The sequence below is a fragment of the Echinops telfairi genome, unplaced genomic scaffold, assembly GCF_000313985.2.
Source record: "Echinops telfairi isolate 266 unplaced genomic scaffold, ASM31398v2 ScPeMD7_2;HRSCAF=8, whole genome shotgun sequence".
Lineage (NCBI taxonomy): Eukaryota > Metazoa > Chordata > Mammalia > Afrosoricida > Tenrecidae > Echinops > Echinops telfairi.
The window spans coordinates 38,186,861-38,206,587 of record NW_022103898.1 but is presented as its reverse complement, the minus strand read 5'-3'; the positions used below and the strand labels follow the sequence as shown (position 1 = coordinate 38,206,587).

The 19,727-nt window shown below is 40.1% G+C and overlaps 1 protein-coding gene across 1 annotated transcript in view; it reads right to left on the bottom strand.

The window, feature by feature from the left end:
- Positions 1 to 7,233: 7,233 nt before the first annotated feature.
- The window catches only part of EPYC (epiphycan), a 46,337-nt gene continuing 33,843 nt past the window's right edge, over positions 7,234 to 19,727 (bottom strand). The window contains exons 4-7 of the mRNA XM_045293329.1: positions 16,887 to 17,045; positions 15,679 to 15,881; positions 9,983 to 10,078; positions 7,234 to 7,810 (exon numbers count right to left, since the gene is read on the bottom strand). Of these exons, the coding sequence (XP_045149264.1) occupies positions 7,640 to 7,810; positions 9,983 to 10,078; positions 15,679 to 15,881; positions 16,887 to 17,045 (629 nt within the window). The 3' untranslated portion in view covers positions 7,234 to 7,639. The remainder of the gene's footprint in view (positions 7,811 to 9,982; positions 10,079 to 15,678; positions 15,882 to 16,886; positions 17,046 to 19,727) is intronic.

Here is a 19,727-nt window from a genome sequence, read left to right as displayed (position 1 = left end):
CCTTGCCCCAGAAGAATTTATTTCAAAGGATGGCATTACATCTGCAGCTCCGAGAGAGGGACATATCTGATAGGAGCACATGGGAGCAGATGAAAGGGGAGGAGGAGAGAGTGGAGCACATCCTGGCCTATCAGGCCTTGAGGATGATGTTCCCAATTAGAGCAGCCAGTCCACAGAGAGGACCACATGGCTGGCCCCACTATGAGACATGATGCCCCTAACAGACCCATAGCCCTACAGGGGACAAAACTGGAGACAAAGTGTGGGAATTGCACTCGATCTGATCCCGCCATACTGAGGCAAAACACTGAGGGGGTGCAACAGAACAGTAAGGAAACGGAGTGGTGAGGTTCCAAAGGAATGCTGAAGGTGGACTTTGGGGCTAGGGTATGGTGCCCCAACAGACTGGACTGGAAAACACTCCTAAATGCCAACAGTCCTTGAACTAACTACAAGCTTTTCTTTCTTGTTGTGTATTGTTTTGCTTTTTCTGTCATTGGTTTGTTGTTGTTGTTTTGTTGTATATTTTTGCTTGGTTTTGCTCTGTCTTGTTTTTGTGCGTGTTGTTATCTCCACAGGTCAGTCTAAATAAGATAGGTTAGATGGACAATCTGGTGGAGAAAACAATGGGACTGACAGTTCCGGGGGGACATGGGGAGGGTGAGGTGGAGGGAAAGGTAGTGATGTTAACAAACCCAGGGACAAGGAAACAAAAAGTGATCCAAATTGGTGGTGAGGAGCATTTAGGAGACCTGGTAGGGCATGATCTAGTGGAACGTAACAAAGAGGAAGTGCTCAAATCCTGGTGGAGACTGAGCATGAGAGTGGGACAAGAGGAAAGTCAAAGGAAATAGAGAAAAGAGCTAGGAGGCAATGGGCATTTATAGAAGTCTAAATAAAGGCATGTACATATCTAAATATATTTATATATGAGGATGGGGAAATAGATCTATGTGCATATAATTATAGTTTTAGTATTAAGGGAGCAGAAGGACTTGGGCCTCCACTCAAGTACTCCCTCAATGCAAGAATACTTTCTTCAATTAAATTGGCATTCTATGATGCTCACCTTCCTGACACAACCACTGAAGACAAAGCAGGTGAACAAGCAAATGTGGTGAAGAAAGCTGATGGTACCTGGCTATCAAAATATATAGCATCTGGGGTCTTAAAGGCTTGAAGGTAAACAAGCAGCCATCTAGCTCAGAAGCAACAAAGCCCACATGGAAGAAGCACATTAGCCTGTGTGATCACGGCGAGTTGAAGGGATCAGGTATCAGACATCATCAGAACATGAAATCTTATCATAGTGAATGAGGGGGGGAGTGCGGAGTGGAGACCCAAAGCCTATTTGTTGGCCACTGGAAATCCCTGTAAGGTGGCTGAGAGGCACCGGAGGCCAAATCAGTCAAATTAGAACAAACAGGTTTTATTGGGGAGAAAAACCCAGCCTGGGCGAAGTCCTACGGTCCAGTGTCCTGGCCAAGGGAGTCACACTCCAGACTATAGGAGTGGTGTTTATATAGCCAGGGGACATGTGACTGGGCTGCCTTGAGTCCATATAAGGTAAAGTAATCAGGATTGGGAGATACAGGCACATCCGGGTTTCTGGAATGTAAGGTGTTTTCCTGGTTTCCGGTGTATTTGTGCCGGTTGCAGAGTGGCAGGCTGAAAACAAAGTGGGTACTGAGCCCAACGGGCCATGAACAAAACGTGCCGTGAGTAAAAGAAAGAAAAAAACTTGCAAAGCTGCTTTACATAGCCAGCTCTGGTCAGCTCTGCAGGTGTGTGTGGGAGATTCAAGGCCACTTGCTGCTAGTTGTTTCAGCTAGCATTGGTCAGCTTTGCACGGTTGGGGGAGATTCAAGGTCACTTTCTGCTACAAGCTGGCCTGGTATTGATCCGGCCAAACATTAAAACCTCCCTGGTGAAGACTGGGTAATTGATTTTACGCACATGCCTAAACTTAAATATCTTAAATATTTGTTAACTTTGTTGGATACCTTTTCAGTGTGTTTTAAAGCATTCCCTACCAACCAGAGCAGATGTTGTTGTCACTCGAACTCTTCTGAAATCTAAAATTCCTAGGTTTCTCCTTCCACCCTCTATCCAGTCTGACAATGGCCCAGCCTTCATTTCGTAGGTGTCCCAACAGGTCTCAGCGGCCCTGGAAGTTGATTGGAAACTACATATTCCTTGTCGTCCCCAGTCGTCAGGCAAGGTTAAGCGTGCCAACGGACTTATAAAGTCCCAGTTAACTAAGTTCTCCTTAGAGGTCTGCATCTCTTGGCCAAATCTCCTTCCTGTTGCCTAAACTCACCTCCGGGTTTCCCCCAGGAAGCCCATGGGTCTCAGCCCATTTAAAATTCTGTATGGCCATCCATTTGTTCTAAATCATTCTCTGCCTCAGAATAAAACTCCACTTTCAGCTTACTTACCCACTCTTTCTTTGCTCCGCAATTTACTCAGGTCCTATGCAGACCAACACCTTCTGACATGGAAGACACCTCTTCTGGGCACCCAACCCCTAACCTCTCCCCAGGAAATCAGGTCCTAGTAAAAACTCATCCTGCGCCTAGTCATGGACTCCAGACATGGTGAAAAAGCTCATACACCATAATACTCACCACCCCATTGGCAGTCAAACTGGTTTTGGCTTCCGTAAACACAGAAATGTGGTCACCCAGCCACTGATGGCAGTTCATAGTTACTGAAACCTGGGCTGATAATTCAGGAACCCATTCGCAGGTTATATATCTATAGTGCTTACGTACACACTGGCCTGGCAGATTAAACTTGGCTAATCCTGAAAGCTCCACGAAAACTTCAAGAGCAGGTTACAGGGCAGAGGTCCAAGGAAAAACCTTTCTCTTGGCTCACCGTTATCCAAGAAGGGGCAGCTCTTCTTAACAATTCCAACCTGGTTAATCTTTCCTCTTCTTTCCTTTGTGCTGCCCTCCCTAGGTCTCCTCTGGCAGTAGTACTTTTACCTCAACTGTTTAACCACACGGAAAAAACAGATGCCTTTCCACCAGTAATTGGAGTTCCCCTGTTCCACAATACACTGCTAAAAAATGGCCATTTTGCTATTCCAACCTGGGACTAGGTTGTAACAACACCATCAGTAACCTCACGTTTCCCCTCAATGCCCCCCAGGTGGATTCTTTTGGTGCAATGGCACACTGACAAAAAACCTTTCCACTCTTCCCCATCCCATCTATGTATGCCAGTCACCCTGGTTCCCCAGCTAACTATGTACACAGTCCCTGAGGTAAACACTCTGCAAAATCCCTCCCATGGCACCACAAAACACACATGGGCAGTGCCCCTCCCTGTGATGGTAAATTTAGTGGTAGCCTCTTTCTTGGTTGGCTCAGGAATGGAGGCAGGAGCCCTAGCCCACTCTCTGAGCTCTTCACAAAGCTGGTCCTCCAAACTGCAAGCCGCAATTAAAGACACTGCATTATTTTTATGCAGGATGGACACTGCATTATCTTTAAATCTCTTACAGCACCAAATAACATCCCTAGCCCAAGTAGCCTTACAAAACAGAAAAACCTCTTAACAGTTGATAAAGGGGAGATGCGTATATACCTGAATGAGGAGTGTTGCTATTATGTTAACAAACCCAGGTTGGTGGAAACCAGTATAAACAAACTTCGTAAGTTGGGAAAAACGCTATCTGGTCAGAACCCCAGCGTCTTACAAAAAGGTTGGTGGTCTAATCCATTATTGGTTGCTCCCTTAATAACCCCCCTTATAACCTTCTGTGCTCTGCTACTTCTGGTGCCCTGTTTGCGGAACTTTCTTTGCAACCAAATGCAACAAAATTTTTCGTGTTGCCGTTAATCAAATGTTATTGCACCCATACAGTCCTCTCCCACAGAAGACAGACATTCCCAACCTGTAAGCCCCTCCCACGCCATCCCAGTACCCGCAGGAAGTAGCCAGAAGAGTCGTTGCCCCTATCACCAAAGATTTGGGAATGTATGACTGGATCAATACCAGGCCGGCTTCTAGCAGCAAGTGACCTTGAATCTCCCACCAGTGAAAAGCTGACCAGAGCTAGCTGAAACAACTAGCAGCAAGTGGCCTTAAATCTCCTACACACACCTGCGGAGCTGACCAGAGCTGGCTATGTAAAGCAGCTTTGCAAGTTTTTTTCTTTCTTTTACTCACGGCACGTTTTGTTCATGGCCCATTTGGCTCAGTACCCACTTTGTTCTCAGCCTTCCACTCTGCACCCGGCACAAATACACTGGAAACCAGGAAAACACCTTACATTCCAGAAACCTGGATATGCTTGTATCTCCCAATCCCTGACTACTTTACCTTATATGGACTCAAGGCAGTCCAGTCACATGTCCCCCGGCTATATAAACACCACTCCTGTAGTCTGGAGTGTGACTCCCTCGGCCTGGACACTGGACTGTGGGACTTTGCTCAGGCTGGGATTTTCTCCCCAATAAAGCCTGTTTGCTCTAATTCGACTGATTTGGTCTCTGGAGCCTCTCAACTACCTTAAAATCCCCTTACAGCAGGATCTCAGGGAGGAGATGATCCATTCAGGGTGTGATGTAGCAATTATGAAATATACAACTTTCTTCTGGTTCCCAAATGCTTCCTCCTCCCCCACTATCATGATCCCAATTCTACCTTACAAATCTGACTAGACCAGAGGATGTGCACTGGTACAGATAGCTACTGGAAACATAGGGAATCCAGGGTGGATGATCCCTTCAGGACCAGTGGTGTGAGTAGAGATACTGGGAGGGTAGTGGGAGGATGGGTTGGAAAGGGGGAACCGCTTACAAGGATTTACATGTGACCTCCTCCCTGGGGGATGGACAACAGAAAAGTTGGTGAAGGGAGATGTTGGACAGAGCAAGATATGACAAAATAATGATTTATAAATTATCAAAGGTTCATGAGGGAGCGGGGAGCGGGGAGGGAGGGGAAAAATGAGGAGCTGATGCCAGATGCTTAGGTGAAGAGCAAATGTTTTTGATGAGGGAAATGAACGTACAAATGTGCTTTACAACAACTGATCCATGTATGGATTGTGATAAGTTGTATGAGCCACTAATAAAATAATTTTTTTAAAAAAGAAAGAAAATGATAGCAACATATATATATAAAGATATATCAGTGTGTGTTTTTTTTCAACGGAATTGGGTAAATGTTCATACAACTAAAGCAAAAATGTATTAGAATGTTTGCTACACTATAGGACTTCTTCATTTAGCTGTGATTTCTTTAATGAAATGTGAAAAATGATATTGAACAATGGTAAAATATAAAATAGTAGACAAAATATATTTGCATCAAAGATAGAGTTGAAAATGAAAAATTAATCTAATATTTTTAAAATGTTGGAAGTGTTTTGCTAAATAATTGTCTTCCTTTGAGACTTTATAACAAATTAAGAAATAGACTAGGCAGTGATCAGCATTTCATATCATACCATGTTAGTGATGCAGTAGAGAATTATGCATTTTCCTACACTGTGGTGAGATGATTAGATTTAGCATATTAAGGGCAAGTTAGTAACATTTATTAAATTTTAAAACAATACATGAAAGGCTCTCTAAAGATATGGGTGCTGTAGCAAAGTGTGGTGAAGAAATCAGAAGGTGCCCAACTATCAAAAAGGAAAGTATTTGGGGTCTCAAAATTTGGCATTAACATAAGAAGCCATCTAAGTGAAGTGGTCAGCTAAGCCCACATAGAAGGACCCCAGCTTGTGCAATTCAATTGTAAATAATACAATCCAAGAAGAGGAGGGAATTGTAGAAAGCTTACATTTTGAGTGTTAGGTTTGCTGAAGGGGGTTGATGACAGTGAAAGTTCAAAATCCATTTGCAGAGTTCCTATGGGAATTAAGTCACCATTGAATTCCCTGGGTCTATGGACCAGAGATGTAATCAACAACAAATGCACTTGGTCCATGGACCAGAGATGTGATCACTATATAATCCCCTTGGTCCATGGTCCAGAGATGTGAATAGCCTTCTCAGGCAGAGTGCCTCAGAAATGGAATTAATGCAGATATTGTTAGATTAAACTTTAACATCTTATTTGCTTTCCATTCTGGCTCATTTTAAATTTGTTTCATTTTTTGTTTTCTTTTGTATTGAGGAATTTCTATATTTTATTTTGTTATTTTGGGGTATGTATTACTTTATTCATATGAAATCTAGAATAATGGATACATCTATAGGGATGGTAACTAGATTAATATTTTCTTAGGGTCATGGCAGAGAAAGTTGGGGGCTGGCACTAATAACAATATATACAAAAATGAAGAAAATGTCCTAGAGTTGATTGTGGTTTTGACTGTAAAACTCTTTCTATTACATTCAAACCGCTGCATTGTATGGTATATGATTTATGTGTCACTAAAGCAGTTTCATGTCAAAAAGCTTAAAAATGTTACTATTTGATTTAAAACTCCACATATATAAATTTATCCATAAGTATACGCTACCATATATAAAATGGCATTTATGTTCACACAAGGATGTTCTTTGCAGTTTTAATGTAAACATAAAATGTTCACCCATATAATGTACAGATGTGTGGTTTTCTGGATCAGGAGAGATGTCCATGCAGATATGGAAATACCACCAAGAAATATTGTTAAGTGAAACAAGCATAGCAGACTACATTTCACGTTTAAAAATACAGATTTACAGGTACAGATGCATCTATAATGGTAAAATGTATAAGCATGCATCATATACCTACATATTTGTATTAAAAAGGAGAAAATAATTATGTGTATGTTTCTATTAAAAACTCCCTGGGATAAGTGGAAACCACTGATCTAGGAAGTGTAACAAGGGTCTGAAGCTGAAAAGAAAATCAGTTTGTATTGTGTACAACACTGTTGCCTTTCAACCTTACCATGTGCCTGCATTATCCTCAAATATTTTAAAAGTAGAATAATGAGCCTTTCCCCTAGTGTAACTGCCATAACTTCTTTATTTTTCACACTACTATTTTTTTCTTCTTAGATAAGAAAATATGCCAAATAAATAGCTTAGGGATGGATTTTTAAGATGAGGAATATTATTATTCAAAAAAATGAAAGGTTATGTGTATTGTTGAATATGATTATTTATATATTGCGATTTTAATGAATATTTTCACAAAAAGGCCATTGGAATTTTCAAATACTTTTATTATTCTTTTCCTTACACTCTTAGGTGAATTAAGAAAAGGAAAAAAAAAAGGCATATGCTTTAGTCAAAAAAAAAAAAGCAGAATAGAAAAAAAATATGAAAAAACATCTGTAGCTTCAAAAAATACCTAAGGTGTTTAAATTTGTATCTCTGATAAATTTAGTTTCAAATTACTAGGATAGGAATCCCTAGAACATGCAAGTTACGTATGACTTCTGTATCATGCCTACACAATTTCTATGATTTAGTTTTGACCTTTTTGTGCATCTGTAGGTACATTCCTAACCCACCTGGTACTTTCTTAATTTACTAAATCATCAACATATCTTAAACTTCTTAGTTGTATATTATGTAATCATAGCATCTTTCAGAAGTACCATGATGAGTTTTGTTGTTAAAGGCACAGCAAGACTTTTTTGTTATCCCCGACATGATCATTCTTACATTATTTGAAATTACACAAGGCTTCCAATTGGCAAACGAGGTAGACACATATATGCTTGTGGAGTTTTGCTGAGATTGATGGGATTCCCATCCAATCGAATGTCTTCTAGTGCCTTACGAATGTAAGTCAAATTTTTAATATCGCAGAAGGTATCTTCATGCATCTCCAGAATGTTGTTGTTCTAAAATGGATGAAAATAAAGTGTCAGGTACAGCATGTTATATACATAAGGCGAAGTACACAATCCATTTTGCTGAATATACATTTTATTATTTTGCTCCTTCGCATTAAACTAAAAAAAGTTTAAGAAAACACAGTAAGTGGTTATTATTTTTCACACTCTGGGCAATGAGAGGACCCCTGTTGGTGTAGTGACTTGATTTTTTGGCTGCTCACTTCAAGATCCGCAGTTCGAAACCACTAGCCTCTCCTTGAGAGATAAAGAGGAGGCTTTCTACTCCTGTGAAGAGTGACAGTTCTCAGACACCCATGAGGCAGTTCTATCCTGTCCTGTAGGGTTGCTATAAGTCAGAATCCATTTGATGGCAGGGACAGGTGCAATAGGAATCTGACAGTTAACAAAACTGCTATGCTTTGAATATTAAGGACCCTTTATTTCATTTGGAGCAATATAAGGTAGAAGTTAAAAAAAAAGTTAAATTGAAAGAAAGATTATTTCCTAAAACAATGAGTGACTAACGAAAACAAACAAACAAAAACCACTTTATGTTCAGAGATAGCAGTTGAACTGAGGACTGCATAAAAAGACACAGATGTGGAAAACAGACAAATAAATAACATTCTAGACAGAGAACAGCAAGTTCAAAGTTTGGAGGAAATAGCAGGAATTGCAGGGGGTCATGAGGGGAAGGAGTGAGAAGGCAAACATCAAGGCAATTAAATAATTTCTGTCTTCTGTGTTTTTAAACTAAAATATCCACTTTATCTTATTTCCTTCCCTTTTCCTGGTTTCTTGTGGTGGAAGGTTAGGTTCCAGATTTGAGAGTTTTGTTTTGTTTGTAATATACACATTTATAGTTGTTCCTTTTCCTCAAAGTACCTCTTTACCTGCCTTCCATGCCTTTTTTATTTATTCCCTTGCAAAATCGTCCTTTAGTCATGAACAGGGAGAAAACCAAAACTTTCAACTCCTGTTAAAAGGTTCCAGTCTGATGGGGTCACTCTGAATCAGAATCCAACTCAAAAGCAGTGAGTTTGGTGTTTTTGGAATCACAAACAAGGCCAGAAATTTGCATAGGCATAGAAGAGGCATCAGAGACAGAAAGACTGGGAGAGTCATGCAGAAACCAGATAGGAGCTAAAAAATAAAGACATTAATAAATATAAACATGCTCAGAAAAAGAACTCACAAAAGAGACAGCTATATAAGATTCATAGATATACAGAAAAAATCATTAAAGGATTAGAAAAGGAAATAACTGGATGAAAAATAACATAGAAATACACATTTGTATGCTTCACAGAGATACACACAGGAATCTAAGGCCTACTATGATACTGTGAAATCCTACTATGTAATGGTTTATACTCATTTTATGCTAAACAAATTTTAATGTTCTGCTACAATATTATTTACTTTAGTATATAATAGATTATTTACCTATGATCTATTATTTATTGATGCTACAGATGAAATTATTGAAAACATTTATAACAGCTATAGGTATATTATATCTGAAATAAAAAATTCTTTATATTTATTCAACATAACTTTGATGAAAACTGAAACATATTTAGAATACTTTAGATTATCAAGATTTTGAAAATTTATTTTAACTCATAACTTCAAAATCAAAATATAATTTCATGAGAATTAAAATAATCCACGCCCTCTAATATGATAGTTTAGGGGGAAAAAATAAATTGTCTCAATCCAAAGGGATGGGTGTTTGTTATTTATTAGCAGATGGGAATGACCTAAAATTGAATTTAACTCACTACTTCAGACTTAAAATTAATATCTGAACATATTTTCTCTGAAAGTTAAAAATAATAACTGACTTTTTTCTTCCTTTTTATTTCATTTCTACTCCTCAAAGCTTTATGCAGCAAGTAGGGGCCGTGTTGTTGTTGTTTGTTTTTAAAATAATTGCATTATTGTTTGACAAAAAATTAAAATAAAGGTTAGGGTTGTCAGAAATTGATAAGAATGAGTACAGTTATAAGGGCAATGACATCTTAGACTCAGAGATATCTTGGCAATGATTAAGCGAATGAACAGAGAACAGAATTGGGCAAACATTTCGCAGTGTGTCAAACATGCGAAGCAGTTCTTAGTGTCCCGGCACGGCTTGGCCTCCCCTGAAGCATGTCTTGCTGGGAAAACTCTTACCTGGAGATGAAGGGCCCGGAGGTTTTCTGGGAGTGGCAGAGGGATATGGTCCAAGTTGTTATCAGTCAGGTAGAGATGATGGAGGTCATACATTTCCTATAAGCATTCCAAACATAGAGATTTATTAGAAATGACTAATAATCCAAGGAGCCCTGGAGATGCAGTGGGTTGGGCATTCAACTGCCGACCTCAAGGTCAGTGGTTAGACGCCATTAGTTGTTCCTCAAGGAAAAGATGAGGCTGTCTGCTCCTATAAAGATTTAAAGTCGTCTTGGAAACCCAAAAGGGCTGTTCTACTCTGTCCTTTAGGGTCACTGTGAGTTGGAATTCCTTGTCAGCAATGGGCTTGGTGGGCTTTTCTTTTTTTGCTATTAGTTACCCAGATGCACTTTATATTCCCTAAAAATACAACTATTTGAAAATAATATGTACCCAGCCAGGTCTTATTTCATAAAATTGAGGCAAATTAATGGTCTTAATTACTAGAAAATCCAAATGCCTGATAGCTAGGGAAAATAATCTTTCTCCATCCCTTATAACCGTCTCAATGTAGGCAAGATCATTACCTCTCATGGAAGATTTGTAGGGGATGATCTTGAAGATTTTCGTGAAATATTACAATAATTTTATTTAAAAGAAGTTTTATTGACATATAGCTCACATATCAGACTATTTTAACATTCCGTTATATTAAGGATTGTGCAATCATCACCACAATCAATGCCAGAACTATTCTTCTCATACTTTTGTTGTCAGCTCCCCCTTCCCCCATTCGTCCCTGCCATGCCCTTAGGTAATTATTAACCCAGTTACTGTCTTTAGAATTACCTACCCTGGATTTCATATACAGAAATCAAACAAAGATGCAAACAAACAAATAAAACCCAGCAATAGGACCAGGCATTACAAGGAAAACATCAATAAAAAAGAAAGCAGAAAATATTAAAAACTGAAACAACTTGCTCTCTTGCTTTTAAAAAAAATAATTAAATCATTTTATTGGGGGCTTGTACAACTCTTATCACAATCCACACATACATCCATTGTGTCAAGTACTTTTGTGCATTTGTTTCCCTCCTCATTCTCAACACATTTAGTTCCTACTTGAGTTCTTGCTATCAGCTCATTTTTACCCCTCCCTCCCCACTCCCCCCTCCCCCATGAACCCTTGATAATTTATAAATTATTATTATTTTGTCATATCTTATACTGTCTGACGTCTCCCTTCACCCATTTCTCCATTGTCCATCCCCTAGGGAGGAGGTTATATGTAGATCCTTGTAATCTGTTTCCCCTTTCTCCCTCACCTTCCATCCACCCTCTCGGTATTGCCACTCTTACCACTTGTCCTGAAGGGATCATCCATCCTGGATTCCCTGTGTTTCCAGTTCCTATCTGTACCAGTGTACATCCGCTGGTCCAGCCAGGTTTGTAAGGTAGAATTGGGAGGAAGCATTCAAGAACTAGAGGAAAATTGTATATTTCATCATTGCTGTACTGCACTTTGACTGGCTCGTCTCCTCCCTGTGACCCTTCTGCAAAGGGATGTTCAATTGTCCACAGATGGGCCCTGGGTCTCCACTCTGCACTCCCCCTCATTTACAATGCTGTGATTTTTTTGGTCTTTGATGTCAGATACCTGATCCCTTCGGCACCTGGTGATCTCACAGGTTGGTGTGCTTCTTCCATGTGGGCCTGTTCTTTCTCAGTTAGATGGCCACTTGTTTATCTTTCAGCCTTTATGACTCCAGAGTATATCTTTTGATAGCTGGGCACCATCAACTTTCTTCACCACATTTGTTCATCAACCCGATTTATCTTCAGCAATCATGTCGGGACAGGCTGGTGTGCTTCTTCCATGTGGTTTTGTTATTTCTCAGCTGGATGGCCACTTGTTTATCTTCAGGCCTTTAATACCCCAGGCGCTATATTTTTTAATAGCCTTTGATAGCCGGGCACCCTCAGTTTTCTTCACCACATTTGCTTATGCACCCACTTTGTCTTCAGTGATCATGCTAGGAAGGTGAGCATCTCAGATTGCCAGATTGTTAGAACAACATGTTCTTGTGTTGAGGGAGTACTTGAGTAGGGGTCCGCTGTCCATCTATTTCCTTAATACTAAACATATATATATTACATAGATATATTTCCCCCTTGTCATATATAAATATATTTACATCTGTATATGCCTGTATTTAGATTTCTATTACTGCCCTTTGCCTCCTAGTTCTTTCCTCTATTTCTTTGTACTTTCCCTTTGTCCCATTATCATGATCAGCCTTCATTTAGGTTTCAGGAATTCCTCTGGGTTAAATTGTCCTTAATCCAGCCCTGCCAGACCTCCTACACTATCCCAGCAACTGATTTTGGATTACTTGTTGTTCCCTTGTCCCTGGATTTATTCACACTCACTTCCTTTCCCCCGCCTCCCCCTGTCCCATGTCCCTCCCAGAACTGTCGGTCCGGTTGTTCTCTCTTCCGGCTTGTTTATCCCACCTATCCCTTCCAGGTAGACATGCAGCAACAACAATACCATCACAAGACTGAGTACAATAAAGCAACAATAGGAAGTAAAACAATAGCGACAACAACGAAAAGGCAATAACAACAGCAACAATGGAAAAAGCCCTATAAATAGTTTAAGGTCTATTTGTTGTCCTTCCAAGTGCTTTCTAGTTGGGTCTGATGGGTGCCATGCCCTGGCCCCATACCTATTCTTGGCATTCCCTGGGGACGTCACTGGTCTGTTCCGCGCGCTTCAGCTGCACACCCCTAGTGGCTGGCTTTGGCATAGTGGGCTCAGGGTGGGCAAAAATCCAGCCGTGTTTCTCTAGTGTTGGCCCCAATGGTGCGATGGGTCAGTGAGGAATGCTGATTCCCATGGTGGGGCCGGCTCTGTGCATTGCTGCTTTAAGCAGAAACATTGTCCTCAGGGCTTTGTGGGCCAGATTGGGCTTCACTTTTTTTGGGGGGGAGGGGGTGTTTTTGTTTACAGCTTTCAGTTTAAAATTAAATTGATTTCAGTGCAAAATTAAAATTAAAAGGGGTATCAAATGATAAGGTACTACATTTTAGCCTAACTATATCAGCCAAAATCGACCTTAATGTTCTCTCTCTCACAGCAAGGCTATTCATATCCCTGGATTCTGTTCAGAGGTGATTCACCGGGTGCCTCGTCCACATGGGCAGGAAAAATGAAAACTGTCGTAACTACCACAGATGAAGCAGGGACAGACATTTTAGAGGGAATTTACAGGCAAGCTTGTCAAAACTAGGGTTAAAGGGAGGTACTGCAACTGTCTTTTCACAAGAATCCCTGATGCAAAAGAGTTTAAAGTTCTAAGGTAAAATGAGGATGTATAAACTATTGGCCTGAGCATAGATCAGACAAACAGAGTGAAAACATCCCTGCTTCTGATGGTCATCACAGTCCATCCCAATGAGCGAATGGACAACTACGGAAGCATTAGAGCAATTCAGTAGGTCCTGGGAGGGAAGCAATGAAACTCTATTTTTTCCTTAAAAGCAAAAACAAAAGTGAAAACTACCAACACAACAAAGTACTGACATGAACAAGTGATTTAAAGGTCTGGCTCTGGAACAAACCACTGGAGTTTGAACCCTGACTTTGTCATTGACTGAGGTGCGGCGTATTAATCAATCCCTCTGTGAGCCAGGTTTTTCATGTGCAAAATCTTAATGATCATAATGCCAACCATAAGGGGTGAGTGTAAGGGTCAGAGTTCTTAAATGAGCACTGCTTCCCTTAATGCTTGGCCCTCAGAGTCTGTTCTCTATCTGTTTGCCGCTATAGAGCCAGATATTCCTAGGCCTGACTCATGCCTGTAAGAATAAAGCAAAATGCCCTCCTTCCAAAGGGCCTCCAGGAGTTTGATAGCATTTTCAGAGATGCCTCATTCCGTGGTGCTGTACTTCTTAGATACAGCTTTTTAAATTCTGTTTTAATTGAAAATATGTGGCAAACTTACATAGAACAAGCCTAAGGATAGTGTTTTCCCAATAGCATGTGTTCACTTCCTGTCTCTGTGTCATCTTTCGGTAATTCTCACACTATTGCAAACTCCCTCCCACGGCTACCGCACAATGAAGAGATTGCATAGCACTGTACCTCGGAGAGGTGGCATGCTCTGGTCCAGACCGTTGCAATAAAGTAATAATTGCAGTGCCGTGAGTCACACATTTTTTGGTTTCCAACCACATGTAAAGCTTATGTTTATACCACACTGCTCTCTATTAAGTATGTAGGCAGTAGCGTTATGAACCCATTAGCAATATAGTAAGAATTACCAACATGTGACACGGAGTCAAAAAGTGAGCCTCTTCTATTGGACAAACAACTCCATAGGCTTAATACACCTAGTGTTGGCCAAAATCCTCAGTCTGTAGAAACTCCATGTCTGTGAGCTACAATAAAGCGAACAACAAAAATGAACTATGCTTGTTTAGTGTAAGTCTAACTTAAAAGCACCGGGGAATCAAAACATGTCTGACTCCCTCTGCTGCTATATCTCGAGCCAAACCCACAATCCCTCCAGGGCGTGCCTGTCAAGTCCCACCCATTGCAATGAGTGTTAACTTTGATGGGGGTGGTGGATGCAATCTGTGGGGGCATCCTAGGCATTTCAACCCTTGCTGAGCAGGAAAAGATACAAGCTCAAACCTTTTCAGCACTGGATGGCTGTCATTGCGATTTCTGATTTTTCTTTTCCATTCCCCCCCGAAACCAGATTAAGACACGTAGCCTCTAGGGCAGTGGTGCTCAACCTTCCTAATGCCACGCCCTTTAATACAGTTCCTCACGTTGTGGTGACCCCCAACCATTAAACCATTTTCGTTGCTACTTCCTAACTATAATTTTGCTACTGTTATGAATTGGGAAATTCCTGTAAAAGGGTCATTTCACCCCCAAAGGGGTCGCGACCCACGGTTGAGAACCACTGCTCCATGGAATATTGTACAGTCCCTTCAAATAGAATTTTTCCCTTACTCTATCAAATTTTTAAAAGAGGAACTTGAATAGAGGAAAAGTGGGTCATGAAGGCTACAAGTGACGATTGTCAGGCGTGTCCTGAAACTTCCTTCCTTCAAATCACAAAACAAAATTCTTCAAAGAAGCAATCTCTTTTCCTTACAAAGTAGCTTAGAAGCCTCAAAACACTTTAAATCACGTAAAGTAGATTTCTTAAGCAGACTTCTTGATAAAAATGAATTATCTAGCTTACACCATTTCCAAGGGCTTTTTCTTGGTGGTGGTATCATGGGTGAAATATTGAGGGGCTGCATGCACAGTCAACAGTTCAAACCCACCAGTCACTCCTTAGGAGCAAAAGGAGGCAGTCTGCTATGATCAGAGATGCCCAGCCTTGGAAACTTAGGGCTCACTTCTCCTCTGCCCGATAGGGTCACATGGAGTCTCAAGTGAAAATGGCAGTCCCCCTGGAAGCCCCCCACTTCTTACTGCACTCCTGCTGTCTCTTTGGGGGCCTGACTCACCTCAGAAGGCACTAGAGTGTACTCTGTCTTTGAAAGGATAATAACTATGATCACATGATTTATTTTAGGAGTTAAAAAGCTTACCCACCTAAGTAACCAATGGAAAACAACAACAAAACACTCCTTCACAGTGAATGGAATAAGATGAAATCTTACGTTCATATTTGACGCTTAAAACTTACTTTAAATGCTTCTTGCTTTATTCCTTTTCTCCCAAGTCTGTTGTTGCTCACATCAATAAATGTCAACGTGGTTGGCAATTCTGGGAGCTGCCTTATTTTATTGTCACGCAGAACAAGCTCTCGAAGTTGAGGCAGCTTTCTGAATGCATCGTCATCAATCTCGGATATTAAATTTGATGTCAGATCAATCCTTTTTAAATCATCTAGGGGTTAAAAAAATGAAAGAAATCATTAAATATTCTTGATTGTCTTTTGCTCACATGAAAATAAATATCAATATGAATTTGCTCATACAAAATCAGATATAAATATTAATGGACAGTTAATGAAATAATTATTTTAAATGTTAAAAATTCATTGTTTCCTCCAGACAGCTTCACATTTATGCACTTATAAGAAATGTCATGCTAGCAAAGAAATTCAAACACCGTTTAAAAAATATCTGGTATCTGCCACACATTCTTCAAATACTTAGCCTGAATTTATTATTTAAGATGTTCTGCTTAGTGATGATAGTGTTATGTTTTATAATAGTTAATGGTATAAGCATTATCAAATATCTTCAAATGAATAAAATACATTATGAGGAGTAATATCCAAATTCACCATATAAGTTGGCAAAAAGCACAATGTAAGATAACACTACTAATCATAAACAGGAGCAATTTAATGGAAGTTTGTTCAAGAAAACCAGATTCAAATATGAGGGCGGTCTGGCTGTGAGATCTGCCATCCCATTCACACCAACGTAGATTTGGCTGATCTGAGTGGCTAGGGGATGCTCCCTTCCTCCCTCATCTCTCCATGGACTTCCCTCCCACAGAGGGCGACCTTCCCGGCAGAAGGAGGACATTCTTTGGTCAAGGGTACAGGAGTAGCAGTGCTCCCATACTAGCACCTCCAAACGAGCTCTCAAGAAAGCCAAATCCCACTGAGTGACTGCTATGTAGTACTATGCTCATGTGTAAGACCATGATGTGATAGTAAGACTCAGCCACATAAAATATAATTACTTGTAATGATTTCAACTTAGGTAATTGAAAATAGTTCAATTGAAAATGATAATAACAATATACTTAGTTTCACAATAAAGTAGGTGTAATGATATTTTGATTTTTAAGTTTCACTCCAGAACTGACATTGCATAGTATAAAAAATATAATACAGTGTGTAACAAAAAAAAGGATTATTAATATTTTCATCCATACTTAGGCTTGCAAAGTCATTTTTGTTGATCTTTTTAATTCTGTTAAAGCGGGAATAGAAATAAGCAGTGTTCCTGGGCAGTGGAGGGATCGCATCAAGTTCACGGTCATCACAGTAGACTGTTGTACTTATGCAAGTACACAGAAGGCAGGTGGGAAAGTCTAAAAGATAGAGATAAATGGTTATAAGTATGTAACAAAACAAATGAGAAGACAGAAGGTGGATAAGTATGTTTGATACATAAGAATAAAAAAAACCCAACACCTGGTATATTTTTCATATTATTTCTAAATGAAATATTTAAATCAAGTATATCCATCAAAGCTCTCCTCAGAGTTATTGTATTCTTTGTACTGCTTGAGAACATATTTAAAATGACTATGTAGCTCTAGGAAGTCTGGTGGAACTGTTGGCTAAGTGCTGGGTTGCTAACTACAAGGTCAATGGTTCAAGTTCACGGGAGAAAGCAGAGGCCATCTGCTCTGGGAAGACAGAGAGCCTCAGAAACTTTGTATAAGGTTGCTAAGAGTCAGAATTGACTTGTTGGCAGTGGGATGCAGCTACAGTATTGCTAATTTTGTATTGACTAGAAGATCTCTTTAAAAGATATAGATATAAAGTTGTGGATTGTTTAAAATTAAAGTAACAAATGTGACATTATAATCAGGTCTTGGATTCAGTATTCGAACATGCCACTTAAAATCTGATTCAAGAAAAACTTAGTGTGTGACAAATTTTAATAATATTAATCCACTCAATATATTAACTGTTTCTAGGCACCAGGCTACAAAGTGAACGTGTGGTGAGTATGAAGATTTACAGCTCTATTTCATAACCTGCCATGTGAGACAGCTGCTAACTAAATTAACACACACACTCATAAAATAGAAGTTTTGACTGTGTTCAGTGTGATTAGAATTAAATGAGCACAAAATAGGAATTTGACCCTGTCTGTGAGTCATGAACTGGTTCTCTGAAGAGCTGGGATCCACAGGAAGGTAAGGGGTTAATGATGCAAATGAAGGGACTGGTATGCCAGCCTCTTGAAGGGAGAAATATAAAATATTTAATACTCATTAATTTCTCCCAGCATTGTAAATGAACATTTCTCACTTATCATAACAATTTAAAATGCAAAGCATTTGATAATTTTTCTATATATTCATAGCCTTGCTCATTTAGCAATAATTGCTCTTGGTAATTCACACCAGTTATAATTTAATTCTAATTTGTCACATGATACAGGCCTTCAAAATATGAGTTTAAAGAACTGTGTTATTATTAGAAGTACATTTTTATTTTTAACATATTAAACATTGTCTGTCTATCTAATTTTGATGAGCTGGAGACTTAAATTACATTTCTAAAAATTTCTGTAGATGGAAAAAAAAATTTCTGTAGATGGTTCTTGTAAGGAAATTTAAGTGAGGATGGGTGTCTTAATTTTATTATTCACCATCAGGCTAATTTAGAGACACAAAAATGTTTTCATAAATGTCTTAGGTTTTTAATATTGCCTCCAAAGCAACATGACTGCATTATGATTTAGACTAATGCTTTACAAAATGTGTCTCATTGAAAGGACCGGGCCCTGTGCTTCCCTCGCGCTGTGGGCTCCCGAGAAAGGGCATTGATGCCAAATCAGCCAGTTCCTCTTCGTGGAGCTGACAGTTCTTAAAAATAAACCATGTTCTCAGATTGCTGCATGGCCCCACTTTGGAGGTGGTTTGCTGCGTCATGACTTCCTCATCTTTTTGCTGATCATCCTCCTGTTCTGCTGGTCGTTTTCTAGAATTTTAGTGCACTGCAACCCTGAGGCAAGATTATGAGGCACTCATTAAAGAAAGAGACTGCCAGAGGGCAAGAGGCCTCGGTTTCTACCCCAGCACCCTACCACCTCTGTGATCTTGGGTACCTTTTATAGGATGCTAGGGCCAGTCTTTCTCTCTACACACGGAGACAAGTGGAGTTAGTATGTAGTGTTGTTTGGATTATTAAACACTGGCCAGCCTGCACACTCACTGCCATTGAGTCTATGCCGGCTCATAGCGAACCTAGGGGACAGGGTAAAACTGCCCTGTGGGTCCCTGAGAGGGTGACTCTTACAGCAGGAGAAAGCCCTGTTGTCTCCGTCAAAGTTGTGGGGCTCAGTGGAAATGAGTGAACGCACCGCACGTTAGAGACGGATGGCAATCACCTGGCTATCGTTGGAAAGTATGGAGAGGTGACTATTAGATTAGAAGGATACATCTGATTTAGCGGTCCAAGTCTTGTCACCTGATCTCCCTTCTGATACACTTTGTGCCTGAGGTGGTTTTCAATATTTCCTGTGTGAGGGGCAATTTTTGCCTTTGCATATTGGGGTTTGTCTCTGTCATATTGTGTCATTGTTGGTGGCCTTCCTTCCTGTCACGTGCTTTTCTATGGTTTTCAGTATACGGAACCCAGGACAGGGGACCCTACAGAGCCAACACACAGAATAAGGGTCCTGGGGGCTCCCGGGGGGTGGGGGTGGGTCGAAGACTAAGAGCGAGCTGATATCAAGGACTTCCAGAAGGAAGACAATATTGTGAAGCCTATGGTGGTTGCGATTGTACACCACTGCTTGCAGTGTTTGAACATGATGTCTGGATTAGTTCCTAATAAAATGGTTTGGAAAAACCGAACAAAGCAAAGCAGAGTAGAAGAAGGATAATATCGAACGGTGACTTTCTATTCATTCATTTAATCCTCACAACAACTGCATGATGTAAGTTCTATTATCTTTCTTTTAGAAAGTGAGGCGTTAAGAATGTTCAAGCGTCTTGCTGGAGGCTGTGTAGGCAGCAGGTGGAGGAGCTGGG